Source organism: Trachemys scripta, chromosome 10 (genome assembly GCF_013100865.1).
Source record: "Trachemys scripta elegans isolate TJP31775 chromosome 10, CAS_Tse_1.0, whole genome shotgun sequence".
In the NCBI taxonomy this organism is placed as follows: Eukaryota; Metazoa; Chordata; order Testudines; family Emydidae; genus Trachemys; species Trachemys scripta.
This window is the reverse complement of record NC_048307.1, coordinates 69551440-69578556: the sequence shown is the minus strand read 5'-3', so window position 1 is coordinate 69578556 and position 27117 is coordinate 69551440. Positions and strand designations below refer to the sequence as shown.

The 27117-nt window shown below is 40.7% G+C and overlaps 2 protein-coding genes across 10 annotated transcripts in view; both read left to right on the top strand.

Moving 5' to 3' along the window:
• Nucleotides 1-27117, top strand: part of CEMIP (cell migration inducing hyaluronidase 1) — a 144782-nt gene that overhangs the window by 3004 nt on the left and 114661 nt on the right. The gene's annotated exons all lie outside the window — the stretch shown is intronic.
• Nucleotides 1-27117, top strand: part of LOC117884240 (cell surface hyaluronidase-like) — a 74504-nt gene that overhangs the window by 12458 nt on the left and 34929 nt on the right. For 4 of the 5 annotated variants that reach the window (XM_034784471.1, XM_034784474.1, XM_034784475.1 and 1 more), the window contains 12 exons: nt 221-409; nt 784-953; nt 2068-2277; nt 6392-6597; nt 8277-8346; nt 9034-9162; nt 10116-10201; nt 11653-11784; nt 11905-11940; nt 12846-12998; nt 15698-15875; nt 22160-22375. In XM_034784471.1, coding sequence (XP_034640362.1) covers nt 221-409; nt 784-953; nt 2068-2277; nt 6392-6597; nt 8277-8346; nt 9034-9162; nt 10116-10201; nt 11653-11784; nt 11905-11940; nt 12846-12998; nt 15698-15875; nt 22160-22375 — 1775 coding nt within the window. The remainder of the gene's footprint in view (nt 1-220; nt 410-783; nt 954-2067; nt 2278-6391; nt 6598-8276; nt 8347-9033; nt 9163-10115; nt 10202-11652; nt 11785-11904; nt 11941-12845; nt 12999-15697; nt 15876-22159; nt 22376-27117) is intronic. The other variant, XM_034784472.1, reaches the window with a different exon arrangement.

Sequence of the window (27117 nt, the reverse complement as noted above, 5' to 3'; positions counted from 1 at the left end):
AACTAATTTAGACTAATATTATAGAACTTGGTCAGATGCATGGGGATCACAGACAAACATTGTCATGAAATAATAATTGGGCGTAGCCTTTATGCCCCATAAAAGGATACCAGACCTTGAATTATTTCATTAAAATTGATTGAGTAGATACTCTGTGCAATTATCCAAAATGCACTGGTACACAGCAGTAAAGAATAACTGACTGTTTTTTTCCTCCTAGGGATTCCTCATAATGGATTTAGAGTGGAAGTGTCCAAAGGCATAATTCTTAATTTAGTGGATGAAGTTACAAGTTGGTTACCTGGTGATAGGATAGTCATTGCTAGCACTGACTATTCCATGCATCAAGCTGAAGAATTTAATCTCCTTCCTTGCCCTGAATGTAAAAGTAATCAAGTGAAGATTGATGGTATGAAATATATTCTTAAGCTATTTCTGTGCAAAAAATATTTGTCACTTTTTAACTCCTCTTTAGCTGAAGTTTGCAAAATTGGGACCCAGTCCTGCAAATACTTATGCACGTAAGTTTACACAAAAGAGTGTTGTCCATTGAAGGCAATGAGACTACTCGCCTGTGTTTGCTGGCTGGTTGCTCAATGATTTCAACAGAAGTGTTTAGCACTTGCAGGATCAGTCCCTTCACAGTTGTGAAACACATAGAAATTCTTTATAAGTAAAATGACTGACTGAATCTTGTTAGAAAATTGTGTAGGTGTTTAGAACTGTGGTGAATGAAGATAGTAAACTTAGCTAAATTTAAATATATAACTCCCCCCCCAACAGGCAGCCCACTTTATCTTCATATCGGGGAAGTTGTAGATGGCATAGATATGAGGGCAGAAGTTGGTCTCCTGACTAGAAATATACTTATTCAAGGAGAAATGGAAGAGTCTTGTTATGGACAAAATCAATGCCAGTTTTTCTCCTATGACACATTTGGAGGACAGATTAAAGTAAGTGGCTTTTTTTCTCTCTCTCAACTTCAGGTATTTATTTACTATCCAACTTTATACATCAGTAATGTAAAATGACAGTTACATATTTTTCCCTGGTACAGCAAGTATGTATTTGTGTGTAATGAGAGAGAATACTAAAAGGTTATTGAGCTATTTGCAAAACTTGATCCACAATTAAATTACACCCTCTTGCTCACCTCTAATATAAGATGTAATAGACACTTCTATCCTCCTCTGGGTTAGTTGGCTTTTTGTAAGCCATAGCCCTGAGTAGGGGTCATTGGGTAGTTACACTACCCACGAAGGAGACTTTACTCCCTCCAGAGGCACAGTTTGCTTTATTCACTAGGATGGAGCACTGCTTCCCTCAGTGGCTCAACCCTGCTTCACAGGCCCATGTGGTGGTGGGGTAGGTCCTGATCCCACGTTCACATCCCTTTTCATTTTCAGTATACTAATCTCTGTAGGATAGCAGGAGCAAGCATTCCCTGTGTTTTCCAGAGCACAAGGTCTACTCTTGTGAGTGGCCCCTGGGCAGCTGTTCAAGGAAGCAAGGATCATGCTAGAGCTTTACCGCTGTGCAGCCATGCAGATCCCAATCACAATCTGCCCCCCCCCCCCCCCAAATAACCGGATGGACCCTCAGTTAATGTAAATCAGAGTACCCTCGGTGAGGTCAGGTGGTGAAATCAATGGCACTATGCAGAGGATCTAGCCCAATAGCATTTGATTGAGATGAGGCTACTAGGAAATATAGACTTTTGGTGGCACCATAAAGATGTTAGATATGACTTTTTGCTAGCTGGCAGTGGTATTTTTTTTTACTATAGCTATTACATAAGTGTGTATATTGCCAGGAATAAATGCTAAAAATGGTTCAATACTGTTCATTTTGGACCCCACTACCCATTTGGTATTTGGGAAGTTGAGACATATGTAGAAAGATGCAACCTTTGGGCCCAATCCTATACTGAAGTCAGTGGGAGCAGATTAGCACTTTGCAGGATCAAGCACTTTGTTACTTGATGCTTGTTTGACAATTGTCTGGTTTTTTTGCTGTCACACTCTTGTACTGCAAATTCTTTCCTTAGGTCTGTATTTGTCTCAATAGATCCAAAGGAATTTTACCTCCGTTCACATGGCAGGAGTGGAATTAAAAAACATGGGGCAGCAAATACTGGGCAGCTATCCCGTTCATTTTCACTTGACTGGAGACGTGGATGAGAAAGGAGGCTATGAATCCCCTACTTACCTTGATAATCTGGCCATACACCACTGTTTCTCTAGGTGTGTTGCCATACATGGAACACATGGCCTTCTGGTAAGATATATTTTACTGACAAACTACTTCCTTTATTTTGCTGAATGTTAAAAAAAAAAATATGTAATATGTCCTACCACACTTTAACACAATGCAATTAAGTATTTTGAGGCATGACTCTTTTTTTTCTAGTGCATCTGTTGGATTGATACCTTGAAATAGATAAATTTTAGAACTGACATTCTAATGGCTCTACTTGTTGAAAGAAATTTCAAGTTCTGTATATTTATAATTAAGCATGATGAGATAGTGAAATCTTTGTGGTGATTGTTCTGAGCAATCTGTGATAGAGTGACACTTTCACTGAACTGTCGTCTTTTTCAAACACATGGTGAAGTTACAGACCTTGGAATTTGCAACAGAGATACAATCAAGCTATAGTTGAAGCCAGGAACAATGTTAGACTAATACAAAAATATTTGTAAAACCAAGGGGAAAGAAATGCAAGCAAGAAGGGCCAAAATGCCCACTGCAAAGCCAACAGAACTTGGGAATTTGGCTTTAGGTCAAACTCTATGGCAGAGGTCATTGTGGAAAGGGGCTTACCAGAAAATATGTGTCCAACCAAGAAAGTGCCAACATTTTGTTCAGGAAACTTCTCCACTGCATCTCCATGTTTTCCTTACCCCCATGAAATGGCATGGTGTGCTGAAGTGAGGCCCCACTGGCAGGGAAATACTTGGGCATGTTACCCTTGTTTAGTCATAATCCTCCCCCACCCTGATCTATCCATGATCCCTATGCAGTCTTCATGAAACGTTATTCTTGCCCCTATACATAAAGCTGCTGCCAACTAGAACACATGTACATATTAATACTGCTTTTGTAGTATGTGCCCATTTGGTACTGTACTTGTAAGTGTGTAAGGGGCTGAAAGCCCCTTCTATGGGCCTGAGGATCTGTTTGCATTGGCCAGATCTCCTCCAAAAAGGGTTGTCAGTTCCTCATATCTTATGTGTTTGTGTTGGCAGAACCTCCAAAAGTTGATGGAATAAGTAGTGTCTTCCCTTCCCTTCCTCACAAATAAAATAATTTATTTATATTAGACCTTTTTGAATCAGGTGAACAATTAGAGAATAAGTTAATGTTGACCTAACTGGAATAACTTGCGCTCCTGAGACTTGTCAAAAGTGTAGTCAGTAGGGAGCTGTCTGACTGAGATTCCACATCTGTCAACTAAATTAGAAACCCAAATGCAAAATCTAGCCCTGCAGGGGTTAGCATATGGGTTTGCAAAGGCTCTGAGTCCACAAATCAATGAGTAGATAAATGTACTAGCTGAATCTGTGAAGGAAATCATTTTTTTCCAGTGCAGTAATTAAAATAAACCTGTAGCTAGTCCTCTCAGACCAATGAGATTTCAGATGTGAACAAATATCTCCATGCATGAACAACTGAGTAATATGTTAAAATATATATTGTACACGTTAATTTGGCCTTATTTTGTGATGCTTTAGAGTTTGGAGAAGAGAAACTTTGATACAGGGTTTTTCCCCAGTTTTATGCTACCGCGAATGAACAAACTGGAGCACTTAGTAAAATATAAGGTGGGATGCAGCATTTTGTGGCACAATTGTGTACCTGTCAACGAGATGAAAGGCACTTCAGATATCAGCTCTTTTGTGACATGGCACAGTACTGGCACACAGTCAGCAGCCTCGCAGCACAGTTTAGGTTACTTATCACAGCTGAAAAGCGGGTTGTGACATGCCTGCTACTTCACTGACATGCACAACACATGCCACCGAACACTGTAGTCATTACTGTATAAAGTTGCAGAGCATGAAGGTCACTTGTATTGTATTGCTGAGCTATGTATAATTCAGTGTTTGGAAGCATCCTAATTATCTCATATTGGAAACACTACTGGAGCACAAGGCTGCTGAGTGGACAGTTTCATTCCTAAGCATACAACAGTCTGCTACTCCCAATATCACAGTGTGATAGGTAGTATGGTACTTCTTTTCCAAACCTTTGGTTTCTATCTGTAATATATGTTAATGAATACACCAGGATAATCAGGCCAAAATTATGATTGCAGGACTTTCTTTGGACCCTGATTTTTTTTCAGTGCAAATATAAATGATCTTTAAACAGTGTTATTCCCAATTAGGTGTATGGTCAGTGTGGTTTCAGATATGAAAGTTACTAGGGAGCTCCTGTCTTGTTCTGGCTTAAAAAAACCCAACACCCCCCCCCCCCACACACCCTGAATTAAAAGTTAAATCTTGTTTCAGGCACAGGGCCGGCTTTTGGCTCATCATTCACCACTTATCTAAAATCCAAGCTTGCAACGCTCAGCCAGATCCATGAGACTCAAAGGGTGCAACTGAAATTCTGTCTTTCTGGCATGGAGAGATTTATTGTTAATCATTATTTTCTTCCAAAGAGGAGTACTTGGTCTTATGTGTTTATTCCTTAGCTCACTGCTGATTGAAAGCATCCTCAGCACTGCTCCTGCCCATCACACTAAAGGACATATGTAGATAGAACATTACCTTTCTTAGGAGGCTAGCAAAGACATGTGGCATTAGCTCAGAAATGGGTTTAGCTGTCAGTTAGCAAGGCTGAACTGACTAGCACACTCCTCAGTGCCACTGCTTCTAGATTGCTCAGGCTTGTTACAACTGACCCTCTCAGTCTCAGCATATGTTCTTGAATTCTGAGTGGGAATATTGTCAGTGGTCTTCCAAAAACTGCAGTCGGGGTGTGTGTGTGTGTGTGTGTGTTGTTTTTGCCTGTATATTAAGTGCTCTCTAGGCATCTCATTGAGACACATACAAAAGCTGCTGATTCCAATTTAAAGAGTTGATTATCAGGGGAAAAGGAATGCCAGTGGGAATTGGCAACTGTGTCACTTGCAATTATACAAGTCTGTACCATACAATTTTCAGACTGCTTTCCAGATTCATATCCTGTAAGTATACTTGTATACAGTAGATAAACACTGAATACAAGTACACTTACAATAATAATCATCCTTTCCCCCAGATTCATATACTGTATCTGGTTTAACTATCCCTCTGTACCTAGAGGAAACCATGTAGGTTCATATTATTTAGTCTTGCTCCTTATACATGCAAAATTCCCACTGACATCAATTTGAGAAATGTCCATGTAAAGACTGCAAGTAAATGTGCTGACATCCATTTAAAGTATAGAGTTAGCTTAAAAGTTTCATTGAAACCTGTCAAATAAGATTTGGCAAAAAAATACTTAGTATTTTAACTGGTCTGATTTAGTATTTTCAGTTATGAAGACAAATTTTAGAAATCCTCACTGTAATGCTGTACATCAAAGCAGGCTTATGCTAAGTCCGCTTGGTCTTAGTATGTTTTAATGAAATATTTTTGTGCACGTGTCCAGTTAATCTTAAGAATGCAGACATGATGGATTGCAACCTCGGCAAATCATTAGGAGAATTAATAACCAGAGAATGTAGATGAAACATCTTATTGAATTTAGTAGTGCAAATTTTTCTGCATCAAAACACTTACTGAATCTCTTCACACCCCCACCCCCTCCCCAGCCCACTTGGGAAATATCTCAAAGAAATCTAGAGTAACACTCTCATGCTGATAAATACCACAATACTGTATCTGTACCAGATATTCTCACATAGAATCCAGTACAGTTTTAAACCTAGAATTGCAGCATTTGCTATTAATTATGCATGTGATCCTACTCAAATTAAAGTTAATGGGAGTTTTGCTGTTGACTGCAATGTGAGGAAGATCAGGCCCCGAATTTAGTAAGGGCCAAATTAGTTCACCCTTACGTAGGGTGACCAAATGTCCCATTTTTTTTAAAGGGACAGTCCTGTTTTTTGGGGACTTTTTCTTATATAGGCACCTATTACCCTCCCGCCCCAGTCCCATTTTTTTTTTTTTCAATTTTTTTTTCAATTATTTTTTCCACAGTTGCTATCTGGTCACCCTACCCTTACTGAGTATATCTTACTCTGGATTTAGTTCCAGGACTACTCACAGATGAAAGTACCATTCAGTGTGAGTGAGGGTGGCAAAATTGGTCTTAAAGGTTTTTGAAGTTTATCAATAACAAACATCTTTGTTTGTAGTTAACATGTAACCCATGTTTTGTATAATTGGTTCAGGTGAAAGATACTATTGGCTATGATACTTTGGGTCACTGTTTTTTCCTTGAAGATGGGCTGGAGCAACGCAATACATTTTATCACAATTTGGGCCTCCTTACCAAGCCTGGAACAATCTTGCCTTCAGACCGCAATGAAGCCACGTGCCTCGCAATGCGTAGCAATGTCTATGGGAATTATGTACCTATACCAAGCACCGACTGCATGTAAGCCCTCAATGAGTATAATAAGTCTTCAGTTTTATATAGCATCTGGTCTTGAAAGTACTAAATTATGATACTGAGGTGAAACTAAGGTGTTTACAGAGTGGGGTTTGTTTTCCCAAGTTTGACACATGCTACTATTGGGGTCATGATACTTTTAGCTCTACGGTATTTTTCTATTTTTTTAAAATAAATATTAGCTACTAGGTAACGTGTCTTGAGGTGGAGACTCATGGAGGTCTCTGCTAATAGAGACCTGAATCTCAGTCAATTAATTATTTATTGAATTCCATTCTTGTCACTGTTTCTAGTGAGAGAGAAACAATATAGTATTTTGCTCGTCTCTGAATCCTTTTTAATTGGGATAATGAAGGTTCCATGAAATCTGTCTGATAAATGGGGCTCATTTCAGCCTGGCATAAGCAGACATAAATCCCATTCACTTTAAAGGGAGTTTTTTCCCCCTTTTTTTTTTTGCACCATGGATGAATTTGGATCATAGCGTCTAGAGTAAATTAGCCATTAGCGCATGAGTACATTAGGGGATCAAATGTAAAGATTAGCATAAATTATAATTAGCCATGTTTTGTTGCACTTTGCTCAGAGGGAAAAAAAAATCCTTATTATTGGTGGCTGGAGTACACATGCAAACTGAAGAAATGGTCCATTGTAATATGGGTACTAATATGATCCCATTGACTCAACTGGGGTTGCTAATGAGCATAGTTTAGCCCAGGACCCCTGTATTTTCCGGGATAAAATTTAGGGGCCACATTCTGATAATTTTTATTTGCCCAATAATCCCATTTGACTTCATTGGGATTACTCCTGTGAGTATGCTAAGGTTGCTTTTGTGGCTAGCACGGGTATATTGCAGGTATTTGAGCCATTCCTGCAAACCATCCAATCCAATAGGATATTCATGTTGATTTAGGACTGTTCCCATGAGCATGGAAACCCTACAAATGTAATAGGATGGTTAAAAAATAAATGTTTGTTAGAATTTTCTGATTAAAAATGATCAAATTAGCTGCTATGAGTAAATAGTTATATTAATTTTTTTCCTTACATGTGATATATATTGTCCATCAAATTTATTTTTCTTAAACCAAAAGGGAAGTCTGCTCTAATAAACCATAATGTTTGCATAAATATAACTAACTTTTGTCTGTGCCACTATAAATCTTCCTGCTTGATAGTGTCCTTAACTTGAGCAAAGGAATTGGTATCACTCTTTAATCCAATTAATAATCTGTTTGCAATTTGCGGAGGATGCTTAATCTGGTGTCCTTCTGAATGGATCATAAAGCTGTAGGGAGTTAGACCTTCCTCCTTCACTCCAAGTTCTAAAGAGGAACAGAAGTTCAGTTTTTAGACATTTTCCATAGCTATTTAATTCTGTCCCTAGCAAATTCTTGAAAAAATGACCTCTGGTTTCCTTAACTTGATTTTAACAGAGCACAGATTTTGTGTGAATAGCCTCATATAACTTAATGCTTTCAGTATGTAGGTCCATAAATGAACACGTCTGACATCATCATTGCTTTTATTTTTCATGAAGAGTATGTATGGAGTTTTAAAATCAATGGGAGTGTTGTGGCTAAAATCCAATGCAATGCTATAAAAGCTTAGCCCTTCCTGTTTTGTTACTCCTTAGGATCATTTTGTGTTTTTATTTTCAGGGCTGTCAGCACATTCTGGATTGCTAACCCAAACAACAATTTGATAGAGAATGCAGCAGCTGGTGCTCAGGTAACCTCATTTAACCAGCAAGGACCATATATCACCTTCAATCCACATGCATGCATCACTTATTGATGCCATTGGTGTGAAAGGCATCGCGTTTTTAATGTAGAATCTGGGTGCCTATTGCTGCATAAGGCCAAAGGCAATTAGGTAATTATTGGCCTGGTACAATATCGCTGCTATTGAACTCGAAAGTTCTATTTGTGTCCAGAGATCATCCATGTGCACAGAACTGATATGTGATACCACAGTTTCCCCTTATGTAAAGCAGGAAATAAGTGTGTGGTTTTCTGTTGGCAAATGTTGACTCTGCAATGGTGACCACTGTATTTAATAATAATGTTTAATATTAAACTGGAACCCCAGCTATACATGCAAATCATGTGTATGAATGATGGCATGTTCCCTAAGCCAAAATTCCATCTACCCTTCTCCTTCATACCCCCAATATATGTGCATGCAAAGTCCACAGGTATGTGCCCAGATGAGCATTTGTGCATGTAAGTGGAGTAAGCTTGTGTAGACAGATGTGTTGGTTTTATACAAAGTGGTGCCTGCTCATTTTGCAGGCTGTGTAAGAAGTTTCTTTGAACATTTGATTTTATATATTGGTGCAGCTGGCAAAGCTAAATACTATAAGGTCTGAGAATTTATTGTACTGCTCAGAGTCTCAACCTTTTTATTGTGTTTTAGGATGTTGGGATATGGTACATCTTTCACCGGGTTCCAACCGGACAGTCTGAGGGACAATACCCAGAGGCACAGGCGGAGTTCACTCCCTTGGGGATATTTTACAACAACAGAGTCCATTCTAATTTCAAGGCATGTAAAAGATTTTCATACATTTGCACAACTGTAATAAGATTTAGCACTTACTGTAGGTAGCTCTCAGACCGCATGGACTAGAAACACTTTCATAGTGCTATTCAAACACTGACTAAACAGTTGTCTCAACATCTCTGCAATGTACATGGGTGGTATTATTCCTATTGTACAGTTGGACAAACTGAGACTGTGGGCAGTATGCTGCTCTGTTCCACACAGCACAGAGAAACGCATGCAGCAGTCGATGTAGTGTAGACATAGGGCACGTAGCAGTAGATGTAGTGTAAAGGACAGAAGGCTGTAGGCTACTCTCTACTGCAATGTGGGTGGGGGTGTGTGACCAGAGCCCTGCAAAATAGCTGGAGTAGGGCCAACTCCTGGTCTGCCATTTTTTTTAGTAGATAAAGAGAACTTCATACAACTTTATCTTGCTCTGTCCATGTATGTGCTGGTTCATCTCTGCGATAACACTGCATTGCAATCTTTAACTTCACTGGATCACGTTCTGCTTTGATTGTAAAGAAATTACAAGTCTAAGAGGAATTAAGGTCCTGCCTCTCAGCAGGAGCACTGTTCCCTCTCTGCAACATTATTCTTTCAAATTCTCTCCCGGGGCCAGCAGGAATGCTTTATTTCCTGGCGTGAGGGGGTTTACATTCTTTGTTCTGGCTCAGAAGCCCACTTAAATGACTAAGTAAAGAGCATAGCACTGTAGCATTCTGCCCTGACTTTGATATATTACACTAAGGCCACTGTAATAATGTGACAACATCCAAATGGCACAGAGGCCAATACTTGGGATAGAAAGCATTGGCATGCAGAGGGCTTACGGTGCCTTAAACATGGGCAGCCACCATGTTTGTGTTCCATTTATAATACCCTTTGATCTTCTTTAGCTTGTGCTGTGTGGTCTCCTTGTTAAAATAATTGAACTCCTAAATATTTTTCAGGCTGGCTTGTTTATTGGAAAAGGAGTAAAGACGACAAAAGCCAGTGCTGAAAATCCTCGAGAGTATCTTACTGTAGATAATGCCAGGTGAGTAAATACCGTATGGATAAAAGTGTTTGGGTTCATTTTATTGCTTCTGGTGTTTTCAGGAGCCTGCACTATACTCAGCTGGTTGCTGGACCTTGTTATGGATGGAATAGCCTGAGAATATAGACCCATAACCTGGGATATAGAGGCAAATATTTCAGAACTGTGTGCTGAATCTTTTGTAGTGTTGCTTAAAAAATGATAAATGTGCACTGGAGCTCTGAGATGTTGGCAGAGGAGTCCTTGAAAATAATGGAGTTTTCATAATTTGGTTAACTATTGTTATCAATGACTTAATTGAAATCTAGATGATAAAATCAATTTCACAACATAATTAGTGCCTATGATTTTGGGTACAATCTCAGCCATCTGTTACATAATCTGTTTGCAATAATCTTCACACGTGGGTGTCTCTTTTTGTCTATAAATGTATGGGGAGGGGAAGCTTCCAGGGATTCATGTCACAGAGAGGGAAAGTGAGTACTTAATGCTATTGGCTAACCCACTAGAATCCTGTGGGCTTACGTGGAGCAATGCTGCAGAGATCAGCCATTCTCTTCTGCAGTGTCCTGGCTAGCCCCACCTCACTCATACATTGTGAGCTTCACAGAGCACTGAGTTTCCCACGGAGTTGAAGGATAGGGACAACAATGCAGCGGAAGTGACACTTCCTCTTTCTGTGGCTTCCCTCCTCCCTCGGCCCCCTTGCTTCTGGGAGCATAGGGGACAATATAGGCCCATGAGTTTCAGTTTCATCCTTCTGCAATGTGAAGATGGACTGGGAAAGAATAAGGGGATTTTTTTTCCTTCCCAAATTCCGTAGTGTTCAGTAATCAGCAAGTGTGGCAAGAAATATTCTGAAAGTGATTGGAAAATGTATAGATTCATGCTGAGTGAAGCTTTCAGACATGGGAGTTCCACGTTAAAACTGGAACGATAGCTCATGCATGTCACTTAATTATCATCAGTTGGCATCTTGTTCTTGCAGGGTGGGAGTTTCAAAATGCCAATGTGATTTAGGAACACAAGTCCCATTGAAAGTCAATGGGTTTTGTGGGTAGGATTTCTAAAAGCAGCCAAGTGACAGGTGCTTTTGCAAATGTTACCGTGTGCTCCTAAATCACATAGATCTTTCTGAAAATCCACCCTGAGAGAGAAATCCTGGCTCCATTGAAATCAATGGGTGCTTTTCCACTGACTTCACTGGGGCCAGAATTTCACTCTTAATGTTTGTTCTGTGTTAGCCTTGCAATAAGATGCAATACCGAAATGAAGCTATTGTTTTGAATGTGATCCAGAATACATAAATTCAGCTGAAAATAGAAACAAAATTACTTCTCTTAAACCCATCAGTTCAGTATGTGGAAACCGTTAGCTGTGACTGACAGGACCTCCTGTGTTTAAGTTTATTTCCCATTGCTCTGGTATAATAACTAGATTCCTTGCTTCAGGTTCCGCCCACATCAGGATGCTGACCCTGTAAAACCACGAGTTCCTGCCTTAATTGATGGCCTCATCGCTTTTAAAAATAACGACCATGGGGCCTGGGCCAGGGGCGGTGACATTATTTTCCGCAACTGTGGGTAGGTGACTGTAATTACAGTTTATATCGTTCTGCTCATTACTGACAGAAGTGGGTCTGTAGGACAAATTAAGTTACGAGGCATGTCGGATGTTACACATTTGTATTTCTTCTTTTCTAGGTTTTCAGACAATGGAATTGGACTCACTCTAGCTAGGTAATTTCATTTCTCTCAGTATGCTGTGTTTTTCAGGGTTCTCCACAATTTAAAACGTTAAAGAATAGAAGGTGAGGAGAGCTTCCCTGGTGATCACATTAAGATGCAAGAATCTCTCATGTCCTTCCCAAACCACATCAGTTCTCTCCCTTAATAGCTATTAATGAAAATGGCAATATGGCATTTCAATTTCTTTGCCTTGTCATGTCTGGGGAATAGGTCAATAATCAGACATTATGACTTTTGGGCTGTAGATTCTAAACCCTTAGACTAAACATTCTGGTGCCTGCTAAGGAGATTTGTATTCAGTCTAGTCAAGGCAAGACCAAAAATGTCCATACCTTTGGTATATTTCCATGCAGAAATGGCAGGAAAAGGCCCTCTGTGTGGTTGTAGAGTGGTTCTTCTGACCACATTCCTACTACCTGCCGGTAATGGAAAGGTTTATTCTGTTGTAAACCAGAAACCTCTCTGAGATAAAATGTGATTTAAGAGCCTGGTCCAAAGCCAGTCGCAGACCATGGGAATCTTTCCATTGCCTTCAATGAGCTTTGGATCCGACCCTAGCTGTGTTTTGGTTTTTCACACTTTTCAAAGAATTTGTAACTTCCCAATTCTGAACTAGAGTTTGGCTCATGCTTTGTAAAATGTTTTAGGATGGAGGATGCTATACAGAAATCAGACTTAACAGTAGTTGCCTGAACCACTGAATTAGCATGATTACTGGTGCTTAATACTAATTTGCTGGTTTCTAAAGACTGTTTTTTAATTCCTGCAGATTCATTTCTTCAGATTAAAAATGACCGTTTCAGAAGTGCAATTAAAGGCTCCTTTAAATTATTCATTAATTATTCTTTTGAACTGTGCCACATAGTTACCTTCCATTTTTCTTGGTCTAATTCTAGTGATGGAACTTTCCCAACAGATGAGGGTTCCAGCCTGGAAGTTGCGCATTCCATCTTTGTTGGAGAAAGCAACAACATTGGCTCCCAGGGAGGACAAAACAGCTACTGGGGAAGAGGTGCAAATGGAGAATATAGAACACTACCCAGAAACAAGTAGGTTATTCTTCTAGCATTTATCCTTGATATTAGCATAAGAACAATGTGATAGAATAAAAGCCTTTGAAATGAATGTGGCTACTAAAGGGTAATGTAAATAAATGTTTAAATTTATTATACAGGCCATAACCAATGAATATCCAAATAAAACCTGTTCTCCAGACAAACGCGGTGAGAGCTTTAACGACTGGATGTCTTTGATGTAATTTTTCTGCCTAATTTATTAGTCACTGGAGAGTGGATTAGAAAGTTTGAAAGAAACCAAGAACTTTTTTCAGTGCTACAATCGCAGCGAGTGTCTGGGCTGACCGGCTCTCTTGGTTACACTATAACTCAATTGTAAATATTGTTCTGTACCCAGACATGCCAGTGTGGCATCATAGGGAAAGCTGGATAATTTCCATTTGAACTGAAGGGGTGGGGAGACAAGGCTGCCTGTACACCTTAGCATCCAACTCCAAAGAGACTTTGGCACACACATTTGATCTCCCTTAAGGTATGTCTACATTGTAATTAAACACCCGTGGCTGGCCTGTGTCAGCCGACTTGGATGCATGGGGCTTTGGATAGGGGGCTGTAAAAGTCTGGTGTAGATGTCTGGGCTCTGGGACCCCGTGAGGGTCCGGGGAAGAGTCCCATAGCTCCAAGCCCAACCGTCTATAGTGCAATTTTATCACCCTGAGCCTGAGTCAGCTGACATGAGCCAGACACAGGCGTTTCATTGCAGTATAGACATACCCTTTACTGAGTAAGCACCTGATTCGTCATTCCTGATACAGGCAAATCTCCCACTGAAGTCCCCAAACAAGGGACTGGATGCTATTTTTCTTTTACAGTGGGTGTACATTTATTTTCTTCCTGTCCGAACAACATATGACCCAGTTTGACAAAGAAAGAAAAAGTCACTCAGGATCTCACTTCTCTTTTTAGGGCTGTATGTTAGTTCCTTTACAGGAATACAGCCCCCCTCTTCAACAGTCAGTGCACACTCCCATATTTCTACAATTACCCACGCCTTGAGCAAATAGAAACTCCAGAACAATTGTCATTCATGACAAACATCTATTAAGGAATATTTTAAAAAAGCAACAAATAAGAATAGACTGAGTATTTGCTGGCTGGTTATAACTTGCCTGGCATGCAAGTACCCCTTAGACCTGTATAACCATAGGAGATTCCTGGCTATGAAATTGAATCTCTACAGAACAATTAGAGGCACTATTATTATCAGGCAACCATTTGGAATGCTCCATTGCATTTCAGCGTTCACCTTTTAATAACCTGTGTTTATTGGTAGGAACTGCAAACCTGGAAAGAAGGAATATTGCTACCTGACACACTGTCTCCTCTTTCAACAGAATACAATTCTAAATCTAAAATCAGTCCCATCTGCTGAATAGCTAGAGAACAGGCAGTGGCATTGTAAAGGCCTGACCCAAAGCCCATTGGTTTCAGTGAGCTCTGGATCAAGGACTAGGTTTTCCCACATGGCTGCCACATGTACGTCTGATTTTTCTCATTGCACTATATGCTGGGGTGCTATTTTTTTATATTTTAATTTAGTTGGTTAAAGCACCTAGAGCCTGGGATAGACACTTGCAATCAAATTCAAAGAGAGAAAATCTCTCTCTTGCATCTCGCTGTATATAATACAACACTGAATGCAGCTGCAGAATCTGTAATTGATAAGAGGGTACACACGTGCTTTCTGTTTCTGATGCTTGAGCAATCCAGCTTTACCTAAATTTCTGAACAAATGAATTGTAAACATGTCTCCACTGGCCCCCTTCATTATCTTTTATGAAGGTACCGTAGGCCATTCATTAGTCACACAGTACCTGGGTAACACCAAATTCAATACTGTAAACAAGAAAGGGGGATCAATACTCACCTGAGACTCCAGTGGCATCTCCTAGATTTTTGATATCCTGTGCAACATGGCCATAATCCACAGGCCAGCCCTGAAAATGTAATCTTATGACTATAAAATGTTATGGGCCATATCCTTATGGGCATCTGTAACTTTCACTCTAAGCGTCTGAAGAAGTGAGGTTTTTACCCACGAAAGCTTATGCCCAAATAAATCTGTTAGTCTTTAAGGTGCCACCAGACTCCTTGTTATCCTTGGGGATGACCATGTGATTCCTGAAGCAGCTTGTGGGGAGAGGAAAATCCAAGTTGTTCTAACTTGAACCAGCTGGTGGCTGCTTACAAGAGGCCATTAGAGCAGCAGGGGATTAGACTGATGTTACAGTCCCCCAGCTACACCTATGGCTGGGCTGGAGAAGTAGCAAAGGAGCCACTACACTAGCCCTACAGTCCCTGGGATTTCTCTGACCTCCAGGGACTCCCCAGGACGCTGTTTAAGGTGTTTTGCCCCAGCTGACTGGCCGCAAGGGGCCATAAAATGGGGTGAGGCAAGATCCTGCTCTGGACTGGGATTTTATTTCTGAGATCACTCACTTAACCACTGCTCCTCTTCTGAGCCGTAGCTGGGGAGAGCTGGGTGCCTCTTACAAGGTGATGCGGTTGTTCAGCACCTCATGGGCTGGAGCAGCATGATCCTGATTTAGGGAATGTGAAGATGGTATAACTGCTAGATACAAATGTAGTGTCTTTCTGTGCTTTTTGGAGGAAAGCACTGATCCTGCCCACATGTCTAAAATGGAATTCTGTTCATTTTTAAATTTCCCTAGGACGTTCCCTATCCGTGGATTCCAGATTTATGATGGGCCTGTTAGGCTGGTGAAATGCACTTTCAGAAAGTTTACTCCCACTGTGGACCGATACTCAAGTGCCATTGGTTTCTTCATGAAGAATTCCTGGCAGATAAGCCCTCAGAACAACGTGTCCCAGATCAGGATGGAGAGAAGTGTAAGTGAGAAAAATAGGAGTATGGGTTTTGGTTGAGCTTGTCTGACTTGCAAAAGTCTTTAACGGTGCTGAGAGGTTTACTCAAGAGACATCTTACTTCTGGATGAGCAGAGATGCAAAATCTGCAGTAGTATAAGGTCTTAACATAGAGGCCCAGATCTCAGCTGATGTAAGTCATCCATAGCGCTATTTACTTCAATGGGGTATGCTGATTTACTCTAGTTGAAGATCTGGTCCAGTTATTGGGAGCTACACAAATCAAACTTCAACAAACATGAGTGCCAGAAAGTTGTAGTACAATTCTAAGGCCTGGTCTATACTGGGGTGGGGGAGATCAATCTAAGTTACACAACTTCAGCTATGTGAATAACGTAGCTGAAGTCAACATACGTCGACTCCGCCTGCGCCTCTCGCGGTGGTGGAATACAGGAGTTGACGGGAGAGCTCTCGGGGATCGATTCATTGCATCTAGACTAGACGCGATAAATCGACCCCCGCTGGATCGATCGCTGCCTGCCGATCCAGTGGGTAGTGTAGCCATACCCTTAGATACCTAGAGAGACCTTGGGCCTGATCCTGGGGTCTTCACTGAAAGTTCTATGGATCACAATGGGGATTGAGCCAGAGTAAGGACTGCCGAATCAGGTCCCATATTTGCATGCTGATCGGAGTTGTAAAATGCTTTAGGTGTTCTAGCCTTTCTCTAGGATTCATGTGGCATTCACATCTCTTTGAGTTTGGCTTTTGAGTTTTTTGGTTCATTTGAGCTGGTAAAACTCAAAACCAAACTCTCACAAAATCACTACAAGTTGCCTGGGTTGGGCTGAAACCATGAAAAATTACTGACCTCCAGGTGGCTTCTTCTGGGGATTGTAACCTCTCCCGAGCCTGTCCAAAACAAGGCCCAGGCCCACTGTGTGGTTCATGAACCTCTATAACCTTAGCTCAAGGTTTGGGTTTGTTTGTAGGGAAGTTTTCCACAGCTCTAATATTGACAGACCTCATTTTCTTTGGCTTAGCAGGCAGCTTTTCTGCCTCTCCTCCATCACACCTTATCCACACAACAGGAGTATATTTTATATAAAGGTTGTGTTAGCATAGTCACTCTGGTGGTACTGTTGTGAAAATATAGTGCACTTCATCCTTGTGCATTTAAATAAATCAGACCCCTGTATTACCCATGTATGTCACACCTGAAGTCAGAACAAGGGTAAGGGATAATTTAGTTGTACATTCTTTGCATCCCTCAGGGGAACTAGCCACAATGCAGATGCAACATTCAGCATGGAATGAGGAATGTGCTTAGAGGGAAACATAAAATGCACAGGTCTGATCTTGCAGTGGATCTGAGGCAAGTGGGAGTGTAACCTGAGTAAGGGCTGTCAGATGGGGTTTTTAACTCCAAATGCATATGTTTTTAGGCCCGTTAGTGGATTGTTACCTGTGGAAAAAATTTGAAAATGCAGATGTGTAAAGTTGTAGAACTTTTTGAGGTCTGAGCCTGTTTAATGTCACTGCACCTTTTCAGGTCAGGGAGACCGTTTATTACAGCAACACCTTTAAGATCTGAGGTCTGCGAGGCAGAACCTTTCAGAGGAGTTATTAAATGCTGCTGCAATCTGAATTAAAGACAAACATGCTTAAATAACACATGCTGAGTTTATTATAAAACATGAGTTACATTATCCAAGTAATTACTTCCTGTTTGTCCATTTCCCAACAAATGTCTCTTTACTATTCTAATATTTTGCCAACTATTTTTTTTTAAAAAAAGGGCAGTTAACCACCTCTGCCACAGCAGTTAATAAAAACACCTTTCACTTTGATTCTGCTTTATCCAGATGGAATCCAGAGCTGCTAATCCTGAAATAAAATTGTAAGGTCCTCTTGCATATTGCTCTGTGGCAAATTGCTTTATTGGATAACATATAATTAACATAGAGCTCCTAAACTGTTTGTTAATTTCCATCTATAGGCTTCTTTTTATTAATTTTGAAAAGTTCCCTAAAGGATGGCTTATTTTTACTGTCACTTCAGAAAAAGTAAACCTTATTGCAAGTTGCATAGTGATACTAAAGCTATTAGTCATGCTGGGTGCATAATCACATTAATTGTTCAAGCAAATCAGCTCATTGATTAGATAACTAAATAATAAAACTAGTCAGGTCTTGCTTAATTACAATATAAAAACAAATTAAGTGAAACAGAAAAGCTAAACATTGCACTCTACAAAAGTATTCTTCACATTTCTGTTGACCAACACAAAGCTTGCATATGAGGGAAGGAAAATCTGTGCCTTTACAGGTAATAAAACGAATAACAATGCTTATAAAGTGCTATTAAAAGGCTATCTTCAAAGCAGTCATTGGTCCTCTGCCTACACAAGATTCAGATGGCCATGTAGTGCCATGGGTCTGTGTGGATACATCTACACTACAGCTGGGACCAAGCCTCCCTGCCCAAGTAGACAGACTTGAACTAGTGCACTAAAAATATCCAGGTGGCTGTTTCAACCTGGGCGCTGAAGCTTGGGAGGCTGAGCTCCAGCCCGAGTTGGAACATCCGTGCTGCTGTCTTTAGCACACTAGCTTGAGTCCCACTAGTGCGAGTGACTACTGAGTTGGGCGGTTTGCTCCCAGCTGCAGTGTAGACCCTCCATGTCCCAGAGCTAGAATCTAGACAGGTAAGAGGAAATATCCTCTTTAGGTCATTCAGAGTTTGTGCATAGTTTCCTAGGAAAACTTTCCATTGTACTATTCCTAAATGTGAAAAAGTAATGAATAATAAAAATGTCAGCCCCAGTCTTTGGGTCTGTCTGGGCTGTGCCCCTTTATGGCAGGCTGTGCCAGCTCCTGGGGGAGAAAGGTGGTGGTATGTCACCATTTGAGCTCAAATGATCGTCCAGTAGCCCAGAACTGGTTCAGTCCCCTGAGTATGTTCTAACTTTGACTGTTAATGGCTCCTGTGGTGGCTTTTCCAGCTACCAGGAATAGCTGGAGTGTGGAGATGGAGCGCTGCCCTTTGGCAGCAGGCTGTAGCAGCTCTTTACCATCTATGGATTTGCCCATGACAGGGGAATCCCCAGCTCCCTGTTCAGGACAGCTTTATGGCCTTTTGCATTGCTGGAAGTGCGCAGAGGAGCCATATTTGGGGGGAGGAGCGGCCTGGATCCAGCCTAATGACTCCCCATTCGAGCACACAATTGCTGAAAGGGCTTTTACGCTGGCAGGATTCATGTAGCTGTGTGACTAGGAGGGGAACACTTTGTAATGTAAGCAGTTGCCTTTATATTTAGACTATGCTGTCTTACCATGGTGTTTCCTGAGTGCCAGGCAAAACTGAAGTTTTCATGCACTTCAAAAATTGCAATTCCAAAAAAAAAAAAAGCCCCAGACAAAAACCGGAAGATAAATGTGCTGCACTTTATCACAAACCATTTCTACCATGAAGATGGGAGGCAGGGGGAGCAAAAGAAAAGGGCTGTGAGCCTAAGAGGCCAATCTTGTTCCCATTGAAGTAAAAAGGCATCTTTATGTTGACCCCTAATGAAGCAGAACTGATCCCTCAACTCCACCGAAGTCAATGGGCTTGGGGTCAGACCCCAGAGAAACAGATGTCTTATGTTGTCGGCCATATTTTTCTATAATACGAGAGAGATTGTTCCTTCTTGCCTGATTTGGGTCCCAGTCCTGCAAGCTGCTCCATGCAGGTGGATCGCTGCTCTCTAAAGCTGCAGTAAATTCAGGGTGGCTCTGCATAGGTATCAGGATCTGCCTGCACTGATCAGCTTGCAGGATCAGGACCTTAATCTCTGCTTCAAAAATGAGAAAGGCACAATAATGATTCGGGAGTTGTGACTGTAAAACAGGGCTAGGTCCACAATGATTAACAAATTTCCCTGGGAACCCATTTCTGTAAAAATATTGATTATGACGACATGATGATGATAGTAGTAGTAGACCGGCATATTCTTTCTATAAGTGTTTTACACCATCCCATAGAATTTTGTTGAAAAGATGCAATTCCTTATTCAATTCCACTGATTAATTTAATTTAACAAAATCTATAGAAAAGTTACAATTTTCTATTGAAGCCTATAGGACTTTTCCATAAGGATGTGTGTGTGTGTGTGTGTGTGTGTGTGTGTGTGTGTGTGTGTGTGTATATATATAATATGGAGATGAAATCCATGTGATTAAATGGGAGAGGCATTTGATGATTAAATTTGTCACATATCTGTGACTGCATCCTCCATCTACTAATCCATCTCCCTATAGTTGCTATTCTAATACTCCAAACCTGAGTAAAGAGATCTTTATACCTATCACCCACAATGTATTCCATATAATTTATCACTCTAAATAGTAAATATGTATGTGAAGATCTTCAAAATGATGTCCAACTTCTATAGTCTTCACTTAGACAGAGTTCCCACTAAAGTCCATAAGATTCATGGTATGACAGATATAGATAAATCAGTCTTGTGCTTTTTATCCCTGTTCACAAAATTTTATATCTGGAAGCGGATTCCTTTCTGTGTCTACAGTACAAAAGAAGGTATTTCCTAGGGTTGGGTCATAAATGAATACAGAGCATTTCCCAGTTTACAAGTTTAGCAGTGATTCTTTTGCCCATTTTAGTGTAATCTTTAACTTGAATTTTTAGAATAGCCATTTTATTTCTGATTCTCAAAGTTTATGGGAGAATGTAGGGGAAAGATTAGGGTTTAAACAATAAAACTTTCTGTGTTGTGTCTGGAAAAACTTAGTGTGCTAATTAAATGGAAGCTGTACACACTGTACTTTGTTTTGAGGTCTCTGTTCTCTTGTCATTGGAGTGTCCATATTCAAACCCAGAAATGCACTGGTGCAATGTATTTATAGTAGAGCTTTGAACTGCAGGATAATGTATACATTTTACTAATATTTCCTCTTTTAGATATTACAAAAAAAATGTATCCGTTGGGATCCTTCTTTACCAAATAGCTCCTTTGGCAGAGGTTTCCAGCAGGGAAATAAGAAAAGAGTTGAAACTGCTCAAAAACAAACATTACAATTCAGTATGTTTTTGGGGGGGGGGGTGGTTTTTTTAAGGACTGATTCAGTAAGAGGTTAGGAGAAGGAAGGAAAAGTGATTATAAGATCTGATTTGATTTTAAAGTAATAGAAAAAGCCTAAACTAACTAAAACATAATTTAAGGGCCCATTCCTGCAACCTTTACTCATGCAAGTAGTTGTTATCCTCATGAGGTAGTTCCATTTAAACAATAGGACTTCTCATGTGAGTAAGGATACTGGTAAACTCTTACCCAATGGGCATTATAAAATTGAGCTTTCAAAGACCTTAGTAGATTTGCTGCCTTACCTGCAAACCCTTGCTCCCATGAGTAATTATTTCTTACTCATGTGAGTAGTCCCATTAAAGTCAACGGGCCTAATGGAAGTAAGATTTCTTCCTTGGGTCTGCATGATCAAGCCACTATTGTCCTGTGTAGCACACATTATTACTCAGGGATTCAGCAAAAAGTACCTGACCTAAAACACTTATCTTCACTGTCGCCTTGTGACCCATTCATTTGCTTTCTCTACAAACCCCAAAATAGTCAACACCTTTTTGCTTAACATGTGCAGGTTCCCTACTTTGTTGTATTTTTATAACAGGCTTATGCTTTTTGGTTTGAAGTTTAGCCATCCCAAAAACTGAGGTTTTGCATAGGGAGAGCAATTGAGGTTTTAGCTTCTATTTCGTTTTGTTTGCTTTCCAAAAAGAATAGTGTCCAAATCATACGTTGGAATATCTACTAACGGGAATTCTGAAAAAAGCTGCTGTTTCACACAGTTTTATGAGACTAAGTGGGAACATTTATAAAAATTTATTTTTCTGACACTTCCATGTAAAGGATGTTTGTTCCTTAATCATTTCATATGCTTCCAATGCTGCCTAATCCCTTAAAGTCACATTCTTCTGTTTATTACTTCAAGGAGTAAGCAGCAGAAGCAGATGAACTTCTAAGAACCAAAGATCCTGTTTTCATGAAAACATCCCTCCTCATTAAGAAACAAGGGAAGACAAAAATCCCAGTAAATAAACTTTATACCATCAAAATTGTTTCTAAATCCAGGATGCATCAATAGCTTAAGTCTTGGTGTGGTGCTTTGAACCCATAGGATTTTCTAGGTCAAAAGTGTTCCTGACGGAGCTATATTCACGTATGTCACATCTATCCCAAGTAATCAGTTATGGCTACACCAGTAACTTCCCTTTTGGCTCTTTCTCTTTTATAGGTTGGACTCAAGGTGTTTTTTGGCAGATCAGGCCAGTGGTTTGGAGACAATGATAATGATGGTGACAAAGTTTCTATTTTCCATGACCTGGATGGTTCAGTGACAGGATATCCAGACACCTTCATAGGGAGAGCAGACAACTACCTGCTTCGTCATCCAGGATGTCTGACTGTCCCACGGTGGAATGGAATGATATGCAGTGGGAAATATGCACAGGTAACACTGGGAGATTGTAATGGATCTGGAAAGGTTGGGAGTGGGTGTTTTTTATTAATGGGCTGAATCGGGGCACTACTGGCAATGAAGCATTTTACCGTCCCCAGTGCAATATTTCAAATGCGTCTTGATGCAAGCATTAGTACCGTGGAGCTGGTTTAGGTAGAGAGAGGCGGTAGCTCTCCTGCCGACATAGCGCTGTCTACCAGCTCTTAGGTCAGTATAACTACGTCGCTCAGGGTTGTGGCTTATTCACACCCTGGAGCAATGTTAGTTATACAGTAGTAATTCTGTAATGTAGATCAGGGCTTTGTTTAATGTCTGGGGAAAAAGAAAGCAGACTCTCTATCTGTTTCTCCATGCCGCTCCCCCACCTCTACAGGCTATTTTTACAGCCATCAAGCAAAGCCAAGTATATAACCTGCTTTATAGTTAGTTAGTGGAAAATCTTGCCTGGGCCCTGATGCTGAGTAGATACACCATGGTATGTCCTGTGACACCCAGCTAGGGTACTAAGGGAAAGTGTGGCATTAATAATCTAACAAACTAGTTAGGTTGGACTGGAAGGCAGGATGGCTACGAGTTGTCTAAGAGGCCTTGACTTAATCACTTGGGGCCCAATCCCGGAGCCCTTTCTCCTTGTGAATGAGACTCCAGAATTAAGCCCTTGACTTCAATTTCCCTATCTATAAACAGAGACCGAGTACTACTTATTTGCTTATATAACAGGAGGATTATGATGCTCAGTTTGTAAGTATTTGTAAAGAGCCCTGAAAACAAGAAGGCCTGTCTTTGTGCTGAGTAGTAGTATTAATCATATTAGTCCTAAAGAGAAAATGAGAGAGTACAATTGCCACTTCAGTGAATACAAATGTATGGATTATGAGGGGAAATCACTAGTTTCTTGTATTCTTAGGGCCCTTTTGACTAAAAACACATTAATCACCCTGAGTGTTGTTATATTTATTATTTACATGGCTACTATTAGATGCTCTGCAATCACGAGAAATTGAACCACGAGGCAGCAGATGTACCTGGCAAGGTGTGGGTTGTGTTTATAAAGCTGGTATCTGAGCCCATGAGAGGAGATGTGGCTCTTGAAAGGAGCTGTAATATTCTCCTCTCTGATCTTTGATATTCTTTCTTTACTTTCGGGGAGATGGGCACTTCATTTCTGCAGTGGCACAGTGCAAAAGAGACATGCCATACACAAGAAGAATTACATTGAAAATACTTGAGCCATTCATTAAAGTGACCTGTTCTCCAGACAGAACATCTTCATTTTTAATTATCAAAAAATGTGATCAAGACTGCCTCCCCAAGTGTTCCCCTCCCCCCAGATAAACTGATGGATATAAGACAGGAGGGTATATTTGGGGGGTGGGAAGGTGAGAATATGGTCTTAAAGTCCACAGTATGTACTGTGAGGGCACATGTTTCTTTAAGAAGATTCTTGTATGTCTGATGGGGCATACTGCACATGCACGTCTCCTCATGCATTCATTAGTCATCACTAAGACAGCTAAAGTATAGTATAGCACAGAACAAAATCCTGCCTAAGTTATTCAAGACTGTGCAGTGTTAGAGGTGCCCCCATACAGCACTGATTAATCAGGTTTGTTTTGTCAGTGGAGCACACAGCTAGCTATTTCAAAGTATAAGCCTGATCTTGCCCAGTTGAAGTCCAATGAGGGTTTTTGTTGCTGACTGCAGTGGAAATAGGATTGGGCTCCTACGTAGCAACCCCATAAATCAGATTTATTGGGGTGTGTGTGTGTGTAAGAGAGAGAGGCATCACCATCTCTGGTGACTCAAGGGTTAAATTCAGAATGATAAACAAGTCGGAATCTATATTTTTATTTCTATTTATACTCTTCCCATTATGGCACTCTACAGTGTGAGGCGGTTTTTCCACCATAGAAACTTTCCTTGGCTGAGTTCAGGCAAGAATAAACATTCACTTCTCTGGGATCTGTCCCTTACCAGCTCCTTTCACCCAATCAGCATCCAGCTGGGTGAATGAAGTACATACTAAAAACTTCACTTTATGAGCCCTTAGGTGGGGAAATCGATATGAATCTGCAATGAAAGCAGTGAAAATCATTGGTTCTACAGAGTAGGAGCTGATTTAATTTGCAGAATAGTCATTTGAATACTTTACTGCAACACCAGAGTTGCTGGGTCTGATGGTGTGTGTGTGTGTGCTAAATCTGGCACTACATATCTCAGTTCAAAAGCATAAAAGAATGAACCCAATCATGAGAAAGATGAGGAAGCTTTTGGTTTACTTTAATCTTGGAAACTCCATTACAAAATGTGCTTTTCTTTCCCCTCCCACGTAGCTCTAAAAGACAAGACATTCTATTCATCCATGGCATAAGCAGGTGAACGTGCCATTACAGTCAATGGGAGTTGTTGCTCTTTACACAGCTGAACTGAGATGAAGGTATTTAGATTAGGGATGGGCAAGCTAGATCATATAAAATATGAACCAAACCCTTCATTTGGAACTTAAGCCAAACATATATTTTAGAAAGTTTTGATAGTTCAGTTCATGGCTTTGGCTTTTCCCCACTTGGTTTTGATGAGCACCCAAAGTGGAAATACTATAGAAAAGTCCATTCCTCCTGCAGTATTTCTAACTCAGCAGAGTTTTGAGGACAAACTGGAAGCTTTTCTTTCCTGGGAGTTCTCTGGTCTGATTCTCTCACCTCATGTTGCTTTTCTCTAGCCTACCTGAGGCATCACAGTGTGAATTCCAAAGCTGTCTTTGTTCCTATATTCCCTTACTCCCACCTATAAGCAGCCAGCATCACAACCCCTTACCTCTCCTGTTTTCAGATTGCTGCCTGAAGGGGGCTGCCAGCAGGGGTCCCTGAGGAGCACCAGCACTTTCATTTCCAATATTGCCAACTTCACATGCTCAAAAATCATGAGTCTAGCTTAAAAATCACGAGATTAAAAAAAATTCTGGGGTCTTTTATTTGCTTTCTAAGTTTTTTTGAGCCTTTAGGATTCAATGTTTTCATGCTTTACTCTGCTGGAAACTTCCTTTCTGTTTTTAATGAAAACTGAGCTTCTCCTATAATATGATTCCATGAGCTGGGGCTTTAAGAAAAATACCAAACATAACAAGACTCAATAAAATCAGGAGCGTCGGCAACTCCGAGTTTCCTACAGAGTCTCTAGGACCCACTCAAATTCTGTTGGCCCAAGAGTGACTTGGGCGCTTTAAAATTGTTACACGTTGTGCCTGCCCAGTGCCACGTTGACTTCAGCTGAGCAGTTTAATCCAGGTTTTTATTCTCTTCTCACATGCCTTCCAAGTAGCACCTGAGGCGTTAATCCGAAGAAGCTGGAAAACACTTTTTTGTTTTTTAGACTACTAATTGGCGGAACAAGCTATTTTCTGATGTAAGCACTAAAAGATAGGGGAATGCAGCAGCGTTGAGGCAGTATAATTTATGGGTTACACTACAATAGATGTCCTGCTATTCTAAATTTTTAGAGCAATTATTTATTTTTAACCAATTCACCCCCACTTGGTCCATTTTTCTTCATTCTGTTGAGGTATTAATCTGACAGAGGCAGGAAGTTGTTCCATCTCTCTTAATGCTTTTATTTCGTCAAACACACTTCTAGAGTGGATATTTGCATCCTCTCTGATTTAGTATCAGAGGGGTAGCCATGTTTGTCACTTTTGTCACTAAGAGTCCTGTGGCACCTTATAGACTAACAGATGTATTGGAGCATAAGCTTTCGTGGGTAAATACCCACTTCATCAGACGCATGGCATGAGTCTCCAATAGTTCTGTTAGTCTATAAGGTGCCACAGGACTCTTTGTTGCTCTCTGATTTAGTTATACATATATATATATATCTTCCACTGGCATCTGCTGACCTATTCAAAGCCTAGTTAGCCAGTTATGCCTTTGATATTTCCATCATCATTCCTGAATGCATACACTATAAAACACCCAAGAAATATTGCAGGTAGTTGCTCTCCGAATTTTTCTAAACCATGCTAGGAAAGGTTGCTTTTTGAGGAGATAGAGAAGGCTATAGTATCTGTTAGGGCTTGATTTGAATCATTGGGATTTGAGGAGGCTTAAACCCTCACAGGGTTGAGTCCTTAGAAAATGAAACGTTAACAAGCTTTCTAAGCTAGTTGCGTCTTCAGGACGGGGCGACTATGGTTTTTTTTGCCGCCCCAAGCATGGCAGTCAGGTGGCCTTCGGCGGCATGCCTGCAGGCGGTCTGCGGTCCTGTGGATTCGGTGGCATTTCTGCATGTGATCTGTCGGTCCCGCGGCTTCGGTGTACCCACTGCTGAATTGCTGCCGAAACCGCGGGACCAGCGGACCTCCCGCAGGCATACCGCCAAAGGCTGCCTGACTGCCGCCCTCACAGCGACCGGCAGGCCGCCCCCCGTGGCTTGCTGCCCCAGGCACACACTTGCTGCGCTGGTGCCTGGAGCTGCCCCTGCTTCAGGTGCAATTAGAGGATCACATTCTGATCTCACTTACACACTAGTGTAAATACAGAATAACTCTGCTGACTTCAGCAAAGCTGCTCTGGATTCATGCTGCTGTAATGGGTATCAGAATCTCTCCTAGCATGTTTTATGGAACTAAAAAGAGATCTTCCAAAGGAATATTGAGGTCTTCAGTATAGTTGGCCATTGCAAGCTGAATAACTCCATAGACTAAAATTCTTGTCATGGGAAATAGCCCTTCTTTTTGA